General features: G+C 31.6%; 1 protein-coding gene across 1 annotated transcript in view; it reads left to right on the top strand.

The window, feature by feature from the left end:
• The window catches only part of LOC116514742 (dehydrogenase/reductase SDR family member on chromosome X-like), a 127,917-nt gene that overhangs the window by 12,721 nt on the left and 97,000 nt on the right, over positions 1–18,196 (top strand). The window contains 2 exon segments of the mRNA XM_032226425.1: positions 2,229–2,336; positions 17,384–17,452. Coding sequence (XP_032082316.1) covers positions 2,229–2,336; positions 17,384–17,452 — 177 coding nt within the window.

An 18,196-nucleotide genomic window follows, 5' to 3' on the forward strand; every position in this document is an offset into this window, starting at 1 on the left:
ATTGGTTAATTTGTTTTGCAGTTTTCTGATACATGTTGAACATTGCCTGGAATCAATTGGGCAATTAAAATAGTTTATGAAATAATGCATATATATATATATATATATATATATATATATATATATATATATATATATATATATATATATATATATATGTGTGTGTGTGTGTGTGTGTATATATATATATATATATATATATATATATATGTATATGTATATGTATATGTATATGTATATGTATATGTATATGTATGTATATATATATGCATGCAGTTTAAAAATTTGGAGTTATAAATTTATGCTTTTCTTATAAAGTCTGAACTTTACAGAGTTAAAAGTGACAGAGATTATAATAATGTCTGGAAATAAGTTTTGCGACCATCCCAGAAAAGGTAGCAAAACAGAGAAATTTGCTCTCTAATTTAGCCATTAAGTTATATATGACAACCAGGAGTTTCATAATGTACTCTGATTAAGTGCATGTATTAAGTACTATATTATAATATAATGGTAGGGGGTAGGAATAATTTTTCTCTGGTTGTCACAACGCTCACACTCTACAACATATATGCTCTAGTTTATCCACTAAACTTTTCTACCCCTTGATAATATTGAACATTTATGAATGTATAAAATTAATTTCAAATTATTACCTAATTCTCTTCATATAATGAAAAAGCACAGGGAAAGAAGCAAATTTAGGTAATTTGTGATTATAGGAATAGTTTTGTTGTTTTTCATTGTAATCTATCAAATTAAATAGAATTGCCAAATAATCAATCCGCAGATCAACCCTGAGCTTTAAATATTTTTTCTATTACTTGTATGTTAACTGTATAACAGTATATTTACTATTTATCAATATTTTATATCAATAAATTCTCTGCAAACTCCAAGCTAATCATGAAAGATATTTATTAAATACTGTAATTTATAAATGTAAATAGTTGATTTTATTTGTAATTTAACTATATTTCTGATGGACTTATTTAAATAGACAGATATTGTGCATGAAAAGACCTTAATATATAACTCCGCCTTTCTTTTGCCTCCACAATGTATTCTTCACGCCTTAAAGCTGGCAAAGGAGTGTGTAGGGTAAAAGTATTCTCTTTAGTAAGTCATTGTGAAATGTGTGAACTGGAGAAAGCTTATAGTCATTCTTTTTAAAATATATGTTAAACAACATTGATGTAAATTATGGAACATTTTATGCAACTAGAGTGAAGAAAGGTGAGTGTGATGAATATGGTATATGATAGAAATAAAGCATGTATGAAAAAATCAACTCTTTAGTGATTCAATATTAGGGGGTAAGATAAATATTTCTTCTTGGATGTTTAATGAATTTAAAAATAAATGCATAGAGAATTTTTTGCCAATACCAAAAATATGTTGAGTGAAGATGTGACTTTTGCACATATTATATATGATATATTATTTCCTGAAAACTTGACATACAAATTGAAATAGAAAAGTGAGTAATAGACAGTCTGTTGCAAGGGATATTGTAAACATTTTTGTTTGAAGAAACAAATTGTTTCTAAGAGATTAATTCTGCCTGTGAAATTTAGTGTTCCATATGTACCGATACCTTTTCTAATATACCATTTCAGCGTAGTTCACTGGTTTTATTTAATGTGGCATTCTATATTAAAATCAACAAGTTAAATGGTACATTTCATTATACTGTGTTTCCCCGAAAATAAGACAGGGTCTTATTTTCTTTTGACCCCCGAAATAAGTGCTTGGCCTTATTTGGGGGGAGGTCTTATTATTTTTAGGGTGGAGGAGGCGGTGAGCATGGTCACCTCATGGTTGCTGCTGTGTGGCAATATTTTGGGGGAAGGCTTATTCTCTGGGGGAGAGCTTATTTCAGCATATGCATCTAAAAACCTGATTTGGCTTAATATCTGGGGAGGTCTTATTTTCGGGGAAACGGTATATTTCATTATTATTTGCTGCAACAGTCAGTTATTGGCCTATAAAATATGATTGAGAAACATTTCACAAAATAACAATTTTGATAATATTGATTTAAAATTTTTTTTTCTTAACATTGTACTGCTATATGAAGTGCCCTGGGAAACAGTTGCAACTACAAGCATCATTATAATTAACATGTGAAATGTTGGTCAGTTGGTCAAAACAGATACTTCTGTTTTGATGAGCAATTTTTTGTTGCAAAACAATTCCTAACTATTTTATTTTGTCTTTTTGGACAGTTTTTCCTCTTCAAAATGGTAATGTTGCCTTGGTAACTGGAGGAAGTAAAGGAATTGGTTACCATACTGTGAAGAATTTGGCAAGACTTGGAATGCATGTTATAATAGGTATTACTGTTGCGTTAATATTGTTAATTGCATGTTTTTATCCTGTTTATTAAATCCCTCCAGAAATATTTGAATAGCATTTTAAATCTAGTAATTGCCCTCAGAAGAAGATTGCTTTGTAATATATAGGCTTAAAGAAGAATATTTGACACAATTAGGAAAACATTTAAGATATAGATATTGAACAGGTTTAAGAAGGTTGCAGTTGGAGAAGAAATATAAATACAAATACAAAATGATTGTTTCATACAGCTTGCTTTACTAGTGCAAAGTTCTATTAGGTAAGCAAAGAAAAATAATTGCTTGGAAAATGTAAATGTTTTTCTGGTAATTACTGATGACTAGTAGATTGCCTTCAGTTTTTAAAATCAAACAACATATAATTTGCATTTTTCAAACATTTGTGAAATAATGATAAAATCATAAACACCTTTGTTGAAATAGCATTTATTGAAAGAAATGTTTCCATTGTATATATGTGTATGTATAATTAAAATATATTTTAAAAACCATATTCATACAAGGCAGGTGAAATTACTATAAAATACCAAAGTGATACTTATTAGGACTAATCAAATAAACCCTAAATAGTGAGTTGTCTTCTTTATCTGCAAGACAATATCCTGAAAATAAATATACATACTTATATCATACTTACAACCGGGTGAGGTGAGCTGAATTGAGAGAGAGTGACTGGCCCAAGATCACCCAGCTGGCTCTCATGGCTAAGGCAAGACTTGAACTCATGGTCTCCTGCTTTCTAGCCTAGTGTCTTAAACATTTGACCAAACTACAAATATCACAGCCTTTGGTCTGTGAACTTTCCATCCCCCGCCACCATTATCTCTCATATGCTAGTAAGGTTTGGAGACCTCAAATGCAAATTACCTGTTTAATGTGTTAATTTGATTACCTGATTATTGTTTATATCTATTGTGAATGTACACCAAAGATATTCAAAAAATTCAAATTGACTGAAATATTTTCGTGCCATAATAGATTTATTGATAGTTATTCAAATTCTTTTGGATAACAATACATTTATCTTCACTTTTACTTTTTCAAATATAAAGTATTGTTACTTGTTTTCAAAACCTTTATAGGCTCATCCAGTTCTGTTTAAACTACTTTTTGACAATGTAACTTTTTTTAATCTAGAAAGATTTTGTTCATTATGTAATTGTGACATAAAATTCCCTAACTTTAAAATGGTGTTTGATGGAAAAAGAAAGATCTGGTTAATACATGCTGTTTTGATTAAGTAATTGTTCTAGATTCTTTATCATGGGAGGGCCTGGTGATTAATTCCTGTTTGGTATTAGGCCCTTTATATAAATATGGAAATGAAGGACAAGATTAGAAATTATTACAGAATAATATCTTTGTCTAATTATCTAGTTAGAAACTAATTGTGATTTTTTAAAATATTTTTTTAATTTTTTTATTTAAAACACAACATCCTTCTTTACATGCTGTAGAAAGTGTATCAGTTGGTTACAAAAAGACTTTCATGCATCTCTTCCACAGTCAACAAACATAATTCATATTAACTCAATCATTTTAACTCAAATATTTATACATGTCACCATCATCATATCTCCATTTTCATTTGACTATAATTTTTTAAGCGTCCTTCATCACAAAATATACCAAAATTTAATACATAACCACATACTGGCTTTTCATTTACTATTTCTAAAATCCTCCACTAACACTAAATCCTTATGTCCTATTCTAGCTAAACAGTCATAATATTCAATAACAAAGTTTTCTAATCCTCCTTTTCAAATCACTGTTTAAAATTTACATCCAGTTTCCTTACGTTATACCCATATCTATATATACGTTGTTATTCTTATCCCTCCTTTATTTGTTTATATCCTGAATCATAACATGATTCAAAACTTTAACTGTATCCAACTTGGTTCTTTTTTTATTAACCTTTATATATAATCCAAAGGGATTTCTAATCTTCCTTACATGGGTACCATTCAAATATTCATGTCCAATAATACTCATCATAACACTACACATTGTATACATTAGTAACATTATCAATTATTTTGATAATTGTCAATAAATTTCACTAAGTTTAACTAGTTTTAAATTATATTCTTTCATCTATCAACCTATATCTTTCCAATCGCAAAACAGTCTCATATCTTCTGCCATTTGTGGTGCCAGTCCTCTAATCATCTCCTTGAACAACTTTGTATGGACTCCTCTTAGCAACTCCTTGCTTATAAGATCTCTCATGTAATCTTGATGCCCTTCTTCTGTTTCCTTAGTCAGCTTAACTTTGATTGTCAGTGTTATCGATGCTATTGCTAATAAAATTTCTCTCTTTAAATCCATAGATTCTTTGGTTTTTTCTTCTGTATCTTGCCTCTGGGATAAATTTCCCCTCCATTTAATTCCTCTTTCAGTATTCCACTCTTTCCATTTTCGGAGACAAACCAATCACCATAAATATCAGCAAATGTAATCTCTTTATATTCATTTTCCACTTCAATTTTTTGGATTTTAACCACTGCATTTTCCATTTGATAAATATCTTCAACTTCTTCATCATATTTTGTCTGTTATATGCTCTAAATCTTCCAGCTTCTTCTCTATCCTCTCATATGTATTTGATAATTTCTGTATTTCTGAAAATATCTTTTGCAAGCTTAAGATTTCTGTTTGCTTTTGAAATTGTGCCATTATCTCTAGCTAACAAACACAGCTGCTCTAGCTTGGAAGGTTAATAAAATTAAGCATAGATTCACAAAAATCTTTTGTTTTCACTTTCCTCTGGTTAAAGATATACTTCAAAGGGACATCTATATGCTTCCCTTCTTATCACTCTCTATAACCAAGCAATGAGACCTTGTAGTGCCAAGCCAAAACAATCAGTGAAGAAAAAAAGTGTTCCATTTCCAATACACAAACCTTCCAGCCTTCGAGTAGCAGTGTTATTGTTGCAAATTTCCTTATTTCTTTTTGTATCTTTTTTGTATTTCAAGTTAGAAAAAAGAGTCCAATTTTTAAAAGGGGTTAGAAGAACACCCACAGTAATGAAAGAAGAAAATTTTAGACCATAGATTATAGAGAATAATAAAAGAAAAAATAGAAGACGCAAACTTAATCCATTCATTTTAAAAGTCTTGCATAAATTCCATCCATGAAGATAGCATTTAAAAAGTAAGATAACCACTGTCCAAAACCATTCCAAATTTAATTCCGCCACTTGATTCTTCTGTTCTCCAATTTAAATTAATTTTAAGTTTTTTTATAGGCAGTCTCTTTTTAAAACAGTAAAAGTTCCTCACCAGCTGGGAATACTTTCTCTTTCCATATCCTTCCATTTTGGAGCCGCCCCGACTTCGTCAGCCTTGGCTGGATTTTTTGTTGCTGGCTTGAAGAACTTCTCTTGCATCGATCGGGAACTTTGTGATGTCCCTGAGGTCAGCAAGACGTATTCTTCCTGTTCACTGTCTCTTGGGGACGGTTTAGGTCCTATTGGACCACCCAGTGGCAAAAGTATTGGCTGCGGTCTCGGAGCATCGAGACTGCACGTCTGTATCCTCTTGATGTTGGCTCCTCCTCCACTAATTGTGATTTTTAAAATAACATTTATAAATTCACTTATCTGTGTTTTGACAGTTTAGTCAAGAAATAAGGTCTTAAGCATTAGAATTTAAGTATTAAGATGATTATTGAATTGTTATTCCATCTTTCTCTGAATTTTTTTTTTGTTCTTTAAGACGTTTATTTTGAAAGAAATAACTGGTCTGAGAAAACATTTTTTCCTGATTTTTATTTTTACTATATAATGATAACAAGTTTTATCATCTAATAGAAAATAAATTACATCACCTATCTTCTAAAGCTTTTGTATTTAGGCCTATATTATAACTTGGAAAATGCTGTTTTAATCCTCTTTCCCTAGTGACACATTGTAGATTAGCAAAATAATGACATTTTACCTGCTCAAAAAATCTCAAATGACTATAGTTAATTACAAAGAATATGTTAGAAAAAAGTTATACAAATATTCCCTTTGTTGTATAAAGAGTTGATATAATCATACTAGAAAGTTTCCATTGTAGATACTAACACTTCGTTATACAGTATGTTATTCATGTATTTGTTTTATTGGCCAAGTGTATCAGTTCAATAGAACTGCTTATGTTTTGTTAGTAGAAATTGCTCAAAAAAAAAGGGGGGGGGATGGAATTCTAGTAGCAAAGTGCTTATTTAGTCATTGGCTAGGGAGCAAACTGAAAAAAAATTCCATCAAGGTTATTAGTGGTTTTGTGCAGCTAAAATTAAAATAATATAGGCCCTGATTTACTAATCATTTTTATAATCCTTGTAATAAAAAAAAATCTTGCTAAAGTTCATTTATTGTGTGATAAAGTGACTTGAAGGTATAATATTTTGCATTATTTTATAACAACATATCTTCATGAAAAAGTTGCTACATTCATTTTTCTGTTATTGGATTGCAAAAGGATTATAATTGATAACAATACATTTGTTAAAGAAACATGATTCCCAAACCAATTTCAAGCGTGGTTTCAAGATGGTGCCATTTTTAATTTTAATAACATTTCTCAATATTGAAGATAAGAATGTATACACTTATTAAAAGAAATTGAATGAATTCAAAACAAACTGCATTAGTAAATGACCACTCATTTTTTCACATTTTGGTAGAGATTTTAGTAATTTAGTTTAAGCCAGTGGTAGTCAATCTGGTCCCTACCGCCCACTAGTGGGTGTTCCAGCTTTCATGGTGGGCGGTGGGGGTTTGCTGTAACTCTGCTTTGTAAATTTTATAAAGTAAAGTTACTTTCCTACTTTATAATTCACCATTACTGTGGAACAGGTGGGCGGTTCCGAAAATTTTACTACTAACAGAGATACAAAAGTGGGCCGTAGGTATAAAAAGGTTGACTACCCCTGGTTTAAACTATACCAGTATGAAACTAAATGCACAAGAGTTTTTATTGATCAGTAATAATTATTAATGTATACTATGTAGTCTGAAAAGACTATTAAGAAATTAAAGAAGACTTCAATTCACTCTGTAACAACTGATGGAAAAGAAGAAAGATCAGATAAAAATCTTGCATTGATGTTCCTTTCTTTAATGTACCCACTACACTATTTGGATATTAATTTTTTCCTTTACTTAGACCGAAAAAGTGAAAAGATTTGATTTCATATCCATGACTCTTTTTAAACAGAACTGAATGGGAATGTCAATTTGCTGGCTGACTTGTTTGATCTGCATCTGTTGGTTATGATTATACTAGATGCTTGTTCTGTACAACAAACCAAGAAATTGGAAGTTTTTTTTTAAAAAGCACCATATGTCTGTTTTTTTTAATTTGCAGTGTAAATGGAGATCTATCAGTAAATAGATGTAATTGAAAATGGATCGAATAAAGATGAAAAAGATACTTCTTAAGTATATGTGTTAAAAGAGGATTATTATTATGAGAGGCTAGCAAAATGGAAATAGAGATTGTTGCAAATTGCTTGGACAAGATCAGACTCATGGCTATATTCTATTCATGCTACATATGACAAATACTTTTTATGTAACATCGGGGTCCTGGAATTCTGGATAATGTATATTTGCATAGAAACATCCTGTCCTGATTGGGATCCTGTATCCTAGATGATGCTGTATTCTAATTATGAAACAAGTAGATGTTAATAGCACCATATCTTTGTAATATAAATTATTGTATTTATTTCTGATCATTTAATTGGTCTACTTTCCAAAGAAAGTACAAGAGGAATAAAATTAGTTAACTGAATTAAAATGATAAATCTTTAATTAGACTAACTGAAAATAATGGCAATTATAATCCATATTCAGAAAGTACTAATTTTGAAAGAACTGATAGAATTCTTCATCTGAACTAGTATTTTAGTGCAGTGTTCCTTGATACCATATATACATACTGGATTCAGAAGAAACAGCAGCTTCTGAATCATACCTTTAACATCTGATGGACAAGAGAAAAGATAAAGGAATTCCAAACATTGTTTTCTTCTTCTTCATTGATTGAAGAAAGATTTTTTTGTTTGTGTAAACCACAAGAAACTGGATAATCTTTAAAAACATGATTTCACCATGATTTCACTTAGTAGACCTTATCTACTAAAATTTAAGATCTACCCCCAGAAACTTTGGAAATTCATTTATACTTTTTAGAAATAAACCCCAAAGATCATATTTGTATTGGTTTGAAACTTTAACTGCCAATCTGAAAACAGTTCTTATCAATGGACTTTAGCTTTAGTCCAGAAATAAGATTATAAAAAATAAAAAAATGGTTTGATGGAATATTTAAAGGCTTAGTATAATACCTTTTTAATATAAAGAAAGATGTGACATTGAAGGAGTCCTGGACAAATTAATTCAATCAGTTAGTATGAAAGATACATTCCTTTTTCGGCATATAACTAGAGGACTAGGAAAACCACTCCTTCCCTCAATTAACTACATACCAATTCATGCTTGGGAGGAATAATTTAGAGGGTTGTAACAGATTCAATTTGAGATTTGAATGAAAGTCAGATTAATCTGGACCCAACTCCTTATTTGCCTCCTGTTACAATACTATACAATCTATATTGGCTTGATCCTTCAAGGTTAAAATGTTCCCAGTGTTCTCCCTGAAATAATTAAAAATAATTATAGTTGGTGGGCACCCATATTAGGATCCCTGAGCAAATCCCATTCCTTAGTAGCACTGAAGATGTTAACCTAGTTTGGTAATGAAATGACTGCAAGAAAACAACCAAGCTCAGAAACCATCAAGGACTCTTCATGAAGTTAAAATATTTTTGGACATTTTGTGAAGGCAGGGGAAGTATTGGCAAAATGGAATCCACCAGATTACAAAATCACAAGTGACTGAACAACAGTTACAGTAAACTAATTCTCAAATATCTTCATTTTAGTACATGATGCCATTTAGTACATTTGCTTTTAATCATTTAGCACAATTTAGCTTGTAGTTTTAGACCTGCTGAATCAAGAGACCCTGTGTACGTTACAACACATTAAAGATGTACAAACAATAATAATGGAATATAATAAATCAAGCCTCCCTATTACCTTTTGTAGATACTAATTATATTTAATTGGGTTGAAAAGTCTTATTTAGTACAAAAAATGAAACTGAACACTCAAAATCTGTGCTTGCTTTCATAAGTTATCCTTCAATGCTAGCAGGAGCTTTATGAACAATATATCATAAACCTAATGACTCTTCATCTTTCAGGAGCTTTTTAAAAAATAAATTTTATATTGAATGCTTTTGTTTACTGTGTAAGACTTTCTATCAAGAGATGCTATATTTATCTCCCAGTTTTTCCTCTATGATGACTAGAGCTGGCAAGCAGGGAGCTTGGGAACCAAAAGGCCAGCTGCCATTAGTAGCCCAGTTGGAGAAAGAATAGAAAATAAGCTATTACAACAAAAGGGCAGAATAAGTCTCCCTCCCTCCCTCCCTCCCTCCCTCTCTCTCTCTCTCTTCCCCCTGCTCCCTCTCCTCAATCCATAGATCCATCACATTAGCTTTCCTGGCTCCCAGTTTTTCTCCTGCTTGTCACATTTAAACTTGTGAATGGCAAGGGTCCAGGTTATTTGCTAGGCTGCATCTCACTGGGGGTATTTGCCCCCTCCACCAAACAGGTATTGTGGACAGATTCCAGGTCCCTTGCTTAAATATGGATATCTAAAGAGGCCTAGAATGCACATCCTTTCTAAAGCACTCTTTTAGCCTTCTGGAAGGACATAAAGAACTGGTTCTTTCCCCAGGGATCAGGTTAAGTAAGGTGGAAACCTCTGGATGGCTTTGTTGGAACAGTTTTTGTTTCATAGTTTCCACTTTTTCGTGACTTTACTATTGTGAGCTGTCTGGTTGTCTTATAGATGGATAGCTGTATAAATATTTAAATAAATAAACACAGTTATATTTTCTTCTACTCCACACAATTCTTAGATTCCATAAAAGCAGATCTTTTTCATATTTTATATTGCATTAAACCTTACTTACCTGTATCTGACTTTGAGGTGCCCTACAAAATTTCTTTAAATTGCCTATGTTTAATACTGGCACATATTTTGTTTGGTTGGTTAGCAAATTTATCACAAGGAAAAATGTACTGAAATATGTAAAGCATTATATGGAAATTTAGGCAACAGCAGAATAATTCTGATTAATATAGTTGTAAATTTTAATCTTTGATGCAAAAATATATTTACATGATAAAATATGCATTTTATTTATAAAATTAGTATACAGTATAGCAAGGTGAATGTAATGAATATCTGAAGAAAAGAATGGTACTCCATTTAATAGCAAAATAATTCATGAATCCTTACTTCTCCACTTTTCAACTTAAAAGTAGGACAGACAATGTAGATGTTTTTGAAATTCAGCTATGGAGTACTGTCTTGAATGTGTTTTCTATTCTTCATTCTAACATTTATGTCTTTATGGTATCTATCACATTTATGGTTTTAATTTGCAAATAATGGAGAAATCGGCAGATTAAATTAAGATGAAAAATTATACTTTTGATATTTTATTGTTCTTCATATCATTAAAATATGCTATTGTTATAATTCATTTCTTTCTACATTCCCTTATAAGTGGTTCTGATTAAGCTAAAATTCTGTTTTGAAATGGCTTGTTTGCCTGAGTATGAATCTTTGTATTTTTGAAATATATTGAACATGAACTATACAATTTTTGCTTCCAGATTTCAATTTTCTAGGGAGATGTTCCACTTTTATTACTATTTCTTTGTCAGTTTTTTTCTGCTGTTCCTGAAAATGTATATACAGGTTGAGCAAGAATTTTAATATACAATGCCTATGTTGTGTATATTTATGCAAATATTTATTTAGGTACCTTTATTTTTTTTGCAAATAATGCACCACAATACTTACTTATGCCCACCCTTGTTGAATAATGCCATGGGCAACAATTAGTCTACGATAGTTTTGATCAGGTCTCATTGAACTGCATTTGTTGTTTTTTAGTAGTAGTGCAATATTTTTTTTACAATGTCAGGTTTTTAACTTGATACCCAACCTCATTCTTTTTTTAAATTTTTTTTTATTTTTAAACAAACAAAAACGAACAAAAAACATAAAACCTTCTTCCATTTCATATAGCGTGTCATTTGGTTGCAAGATTTTGTGTGTCCTTTCCATGGTCACCACTTAAAATTATATATCGAATCACAAATTGTTCATTAGATAAATGTAAGTACACTATTGTTATACGTCAATTTTTCAACTGTAATTATTATTCCTTAATTTTAAACATGATATTCTAAATATTGAATACATACATACAGCATCATTTTGCATCAATAGTTCAACTCCAATTATTATTCCTACATTTTAAACAAAATATTCTATATATTGAAATCGTACATACAACATCATTCCATTACATCGTTCTAATCTGTTTAACAGTGCTAAACCCTTATAGTATTGCATATATCATTCTATTATTCTTAAAATATAAAAGGTTCTCCCACTTTTTCCATTACCATGATTTTTTACCTAACCATTGAGAAAACAAATCCCAAACCTTGTAAAATTGTTCATCTTGTTGTTCTCTAATTTCAAATGTCAATTTACTCATTTCCGCACATTCCATAATTTTTTGAATAATTTCATCCTGCGTTGGTATTTTCTCATATTTCCATTTTTTTGCAAATACAATTCTAGCTGCTGTTAAAACATTTACAATCAATTATTTCAAGTCTCTATTATATATTTCTGGTTTAATTCCCAATAAAAAAGTCTCTGGTTTAAAGTCTATACGTTTTTGTGTCATTTTCTCCAACCATGTGTAGATCTTAGTCCAATATCTTTTAGCTTCTGCGCAAGTCCACCACATATGGTAATATGAATCCGGTGTCTGATGACATTTCCAACACTTTTCTGATTTATTCTTGAACATTCTTGCTATTCTTGTCAGGGTAGATGCCACCTGTAAAACATCTTATACAAATTTTCTTTATATGCTATTGACATTGTCATTTTGTAATTTTGGGACCACAATTTCTGCCACTTCTTTAATTCAATCCCATGCCCAAAATTTTTCCCCCAAGCTATCATAGTTCCTTTAACTTGTTGTTCTTCTAATTTAACGTCTAGTAAATGTCCATGAAGTTTTTAAATTACTTTTTCATCAGTACCCATCCAAATTTTATCTAACTCAGTCATTTTATCATAAAAACCTTCCTCTTTATGGTCCTTGTCATATCTAGATTGTATTTGCACATATGAAAACCAGTTCATCTTTATACCTTCATTTTCTAGATCTTGCATAGATTTAAGTTCACCCTCTGCATTCAATATTTCACTATATCTGTTTTTTTTTTTTTGTATATTATTGTGTATGAAAAGGCTTCAATAGTTGATAGCCAGACTGGAATTTTTAAATAATATTGTCTTTTAATCTTCTCCCAATTTAGTAGCAAATTCTCCCGTAGGTAACGTTTTCTAAAATACACCCGTGTTTTAGTTCTCTTGTACCATAAAAAGACATGCCATCCCACCAATAAATCATGTCCTTCAAGAATCAATAATCTGGTATTCCTTAGTGTTATCCATTCTTTAACCCACATCAAACTTGCTGTCTGGTGATATAGTTCCCAATTGGGAAGGCCCAATCCTCCTCTTGTTCTTGCATCTTGTAACAATTTTAATTTTATTCTTGCTTCCCCCCCCCCTGCCATATGTACTTCAACACTATTTTATTTAAGTCATCAAAATATTTCTTCCTTAGTCTAATTAGAATCATGTGGAACAGATATAAAATTCTAGGTGGAATATTCATTTTAATTCTGTGCCTAGCAGCTCCTAGCAGCTCCAGGGAGACGAGTCTCCCCCCTGCACTGCTGGCACAGATGTTCTGGGAGGTTTGTTTATCTTCAGCCGGGCTCCTGGGCAGATATATCTTTCTTTTAAGCCATTTTTCGGAGGAACTGAGCTGGAGTGAAAAACTTGGCAGCCATCTTCCAGGGACATGCGCAGTATCTTCTTTGAGTCTCAGTTTCTCAGTTTGTATGCCATCCATCTGCCTGGTTTATTAGCATTTTCAAAGTAATTGTGTTTAGCACTCCTAATTTTTGGGGATAATTCCTCTTTTTCCATTAACCCAATTTTGTGTTTAATCATATACATTCTTACTTTAATGTCCTTCTTTTGTGGGGAGTTTTGTAGTTATTTTTCAAGACCCTTATATTCATTGTCAAGTCCTTTAAGTATTTGTCTTTTCTTTATATTTCTCTTCCTTGTATAGTCAATTATCAGGCCTCTGATATAGGCCTTCATTGTGTCCCAGAGGTTCTGCATTGATATCTACTCTTTTCTGTTTTCTTTAAAGAAAAAGGCCAATTCCTTTTTCATTTTCTGTACAAAGTTTTTCTCTTTTAATATAGTGTTGTCCACCTAGATCTTTTTCTTTGTCCTTTCCATTTAATTATCATTGGGTTGTGGTCTGCCCAAGTACTTGTTTCAATCTCAATTTCCTGTATGTTATAGGCCGATTCAGTCGCTACCCATATCATATCGTTTCTAGAATAAGATAAATGTCTGTTTGAATAAAAAGTATATTGTTTTTTAGTAGGATTTCTCTCTCTCCAAATATCCTTTAAACCTGTCTCATCAATCGTTTTAAAAAAGGATTTAGGGAGTATCTTTTTATTTGTTGTTTTTTTGTGAGTTATAGTCCATATTCTTATGTACAATTCTATTAAAAACTTCCATCATACAAATATTTAAGTAATCCAAATCCATTATTTTCCTGTGTAATTTTCTGTAGAATTCATCTTGCTTATCGTTAGGCGCATAGATTGTTATTAGGAGCATTTTCTTTTTATTGTCCATAATTTCCACCATCAAAATTCTTCCATCGTCATCTGTATAAATTTGTTCCACTGGGATTGTATCTTTAATATAAAGGATCACTCCTCTTTTCTTACCGGTTGCCAGTGAAGTAAACGTTTTCCCCAGCTTTGGTTGCCTTTATAAGTATTCATGTTGCTTTTAAATATGCACTTCTTGTAGACAAATTATATCCAATTTTAATTTCCCTAGTTTGTGAAATATTTTCTTTCTTTTATTTGCTGAATTAAGTCCATTTATGTTAATTGAGATCATTTTCTTCTCTTCCATATTTATGTTTTATACATAGGATTTATTGTTCTGGTGGCTCTAGGTTCTCGTAGATCTCTAATATCCATGCCACCTACAGCACCTTCTACTATCTCGATCCCGCCTACTTCTCCTTCTTTTTTTCCAGTTGAAGCTGAAGCCACTGCTCGTGATTCTTTCACTGATTCTTTATGTCCAGTCTCCTCAGTCTTCCCTCTGAGATGTTGTTTGAAAAATGCTTCTGCTTTTTCAATTGAATCTATTCTATATCTTTGTCCTTGCCATATAAACATTAAACCTTCTGGTATCAACCATTAACACCTTTTTTGAGTAGAATTTTAGTCAAAAATTGATATTCTCTTCTCGATTCTCTCACTCTTCTTGGTATTTGCTTCAAAACTACAATCTCCTTGTCTTTGTACTCCAGTTTTCTATTTTGCTTTTTGAAGTATTTGCATCCTAATTGCTTTCTTGGTAAACCTTACATGAACTTCCCTTGGCAAATAATTTCTCGCTGCATATCTTGTATAAACTCGAAATGCTTCATCTATAGCATCGGCCATCTTCTCTTGGGTTAACTCGAGGACATTTGTCAAGATTTCTATCATTATTTGTAACAGGTTTTCACCTTTTTCTTCTTTTATGTTTTGGAAACTTAGAAAAAATTCTGACCTTTCCATTATCTTTTTCAACCACACTCAGTATATTATCAATCTCCCCAATTTTCTTCTCTCTTTGGTGACCTTTTTCTTCATATTTTTGTAGTCTATCTTCATATTTCAGTATGAAGATATTTCTATCTTCATATTCAGTATTTGTTGAATACTATCAATTTTTTTCATCAGTTTTAACTGCTTTTTGTTCTATGTTCTCTGTTGTTCAGTGTGTCCCATTTGTTGTTCTGTTGTCTCAATTCTTTTTTCCATGTTTTCTGTTCTCTTTTCAATGGTATCTGTTTTTACTTGCAAATTCTGAATTCCTTGCATAATCATCTCTAAGGTAACTGCCTTCTCTCCCTTTTCTTTTTCCTGTTGTAACATTGTCTGTATTGATCTTTATCATCCTGCTAGTGAAGTGGTTATTATTATTTCACATCTTCAAATTTTTCTATATTATAATCCACTTTATAAAAAGTGGATTATAAAAAGGAAAGAAGATTCTGTGAAAAAAAAAAGCCAAGAGTAAAACAAGAAAGCAAAACTGAGAGAGTAGGTAAATCTACTATCAAAAATGTGAAAAGGAAAAAGAAAAAACAAAAACCCATAAAAGAGAATAAAAATCTTCAATCTTTTCTATGCTATAATCCAATTGAAAAAAAACCAAAAATTGAAAACAACCAGATACGGAACCCAGCTTCACAGCAAAAAGAAGTAAACACTGCCACCAGCAAAAAGAAAAAGAAATAGTTTCAAGGCTCTTTGTAAAGTTAAAGCTCTCTAAACAAAAGAAAAATAAATTCAAAACTTTTATAGAATGAAAGCCTTTCAAGATCACTCCAGACTTACTCTTACAGTTGTTATCTATTCTGTCCAGGCAGAATTTCAAGGACTGAAAATTTCAGAGTGTGCTCCTGTGTAAATAACGCTTCTCCTATCAGTCCTGGCTGAGCCAGTAACCTTGGAGAGCAACCTTTTCCAAACATTCATTCAGACAAAAAATAGAAACAAAGTTTCAAAGCCTCTAGGTGGTAGTGTTACTTATCCAAAACTTTCCCTCTCTGTATTGCGTTCTGTGCCTTATTAAGAGAAAAGAAAAAAGAAAAAGCCAAATGAGAAACACAGTATATAAAAAAATACTCCTAAACAGTGGAACAATAGAACTTAGTTAAAAAAACGTCCAAAAAGTAAAAGGCAGGAAAATGGAAAAGAAATAACCCCGCTCCATTTAACACTGCTCTGATTAGAAAATCTAGTCAGGCTTCCAACAATAAAAAGGAAAAAAAAATCACTTTGACTGTAGCTTTATATTCGCTGCTTACTTTCTCTCATCAGTCTTTATTTTAAATTAGTTCTCATAAATCAGAAAAAAGGTAAAAATCTCACCATGAACGACACTCTCTCTCCTGCACTTTCACTTCCGAAGCTGTCAGCAGTTTTGCCAGCCTTAATGGCTGCTTCCTAGCTGCTGGCAAAAGGGCTGTTCCTGGATCACCAGAGACTTTGCGGGTTTCCCTGGGATCGGCAGGATATGCCCCTTCTCTTCGGGACGGTTTAGGTCCAGTTGGACCGTGCTGCATCTGGAATTTCGGCGGCAGTCTCAGAGCCCCGAGATTGACCATCGTGTCACCGTGACATAAGCTTCCGGTCTCACCCAACCTCATTTGTTTCTTTTTCCTCTTCTAAGCATAGGACCAGCAACAACTGAGTTATACTTTAATATGGTACATTTATCTATTATTTATCTAGAAAGTGGTACAAAACCTTAATTTAAAAGTCTACATACTCTTCTTTGTATTGTTATATTTTTTTTGCAAAATTGTTTTACATTTTTTCTACAATCCTGTCTTGGTAAATTTGCATAAAGATTGAATTAATATTTCAACTCATTATATTTATGTTAAGCATGTTTTCCCACTACAAGATCACAGTGATCTGATCAGATTCTATATTTTCAACTACAGTAAATAATAAGGCAATTAAAGAAGACATAGGACCATTTTCATTATGAAAATACTACATATATCACTATATTTACTGTAAAAAACCACCCTGCATTGTTTCACTGTTCATTGTTTAGTTTTCTTTACCTAAACATTTAATACAATGTAATTTTTCTGTATTTTATATTACGTTATGTTTGTATTTATAATATGTTGTCAGTTATTCATTATTTTCTGTTTTGATTTTTCTAACAGCTGGAAATAATGAAAAGCAAGGCCAAAGATCTGTGATGAAAATCAAAGAAGAAATTAGGAACGCGAAAGGTAATTTATATGGCTTTTTCTACTACATTATAGGTTTACGCATTTCTCACTTTATTTTTCTTTTAAGTTCATTATACTTTTTATGTAATTTTTTAATAATACACATTGCTGAAAAACTGCAACTGATTTTCTTTCGCTGCAACTGATTAACTATAGGAATAGGAATTGTAGTTCAAAAAATTCAGAAGTAATTTTTTCTAAGTGACATAAAATTGAGCTTGAATTGAAGCTCAATTGAAACAAAGTGCACCTTTGGAGAAGGTGACTCTTCCAAAATAATTGTGAAGGTTTTGTTTATACTGTGTTTATTTTCATGAGTCTTATTTTTCACTCAATCTTATTTTTGTTACTCTTGCTGTGTTCTGCACAGCCCCTTCCTGCTATATTTATTACTGCTACTATAGCAGTTACAGCTGTTCACAATTGGATAATTGCAACAGAATATTCTTTCCTTCATCTACCTCTGAATTGTATAATTCAGTAACTCTTTAAATTGAGAAGGAGTGAATTTGCACGCTCCCTGAAGCCCAAGGCAGTGATAGCACAGATGTAAAAGAAATGTGTATAGCAGCAAATAAGAGAAATAATGTGGTAATAGGTGAATTGCATGGCTCATTTGGGATGTTTGTGTAGCTCACAGCTTTCCATTACAAAAAAACTAGTGGTTAGTTCATACCGGCTTTTCTGCCCATGGCTATACAAGCAGGAAGAACATGGGTGTAAAAAAACCCCAAATGTGTACAA

This window comes from Thamnophis elegans, chromosome 11 (assembly GCF_009769535.1).
Source record: "Thamnophis elegans isolate rThaEle1 chromosome 11, rThaEle1.pri, whole genome shotgun sequence".
NCBI classification, from domain to species: domain Eukaryota; kingdom Metazoa; phylum Chordata; class Lepidosauria; order Squamata; family Colubridae; genus Thamnophis; species Thamnophis elegans.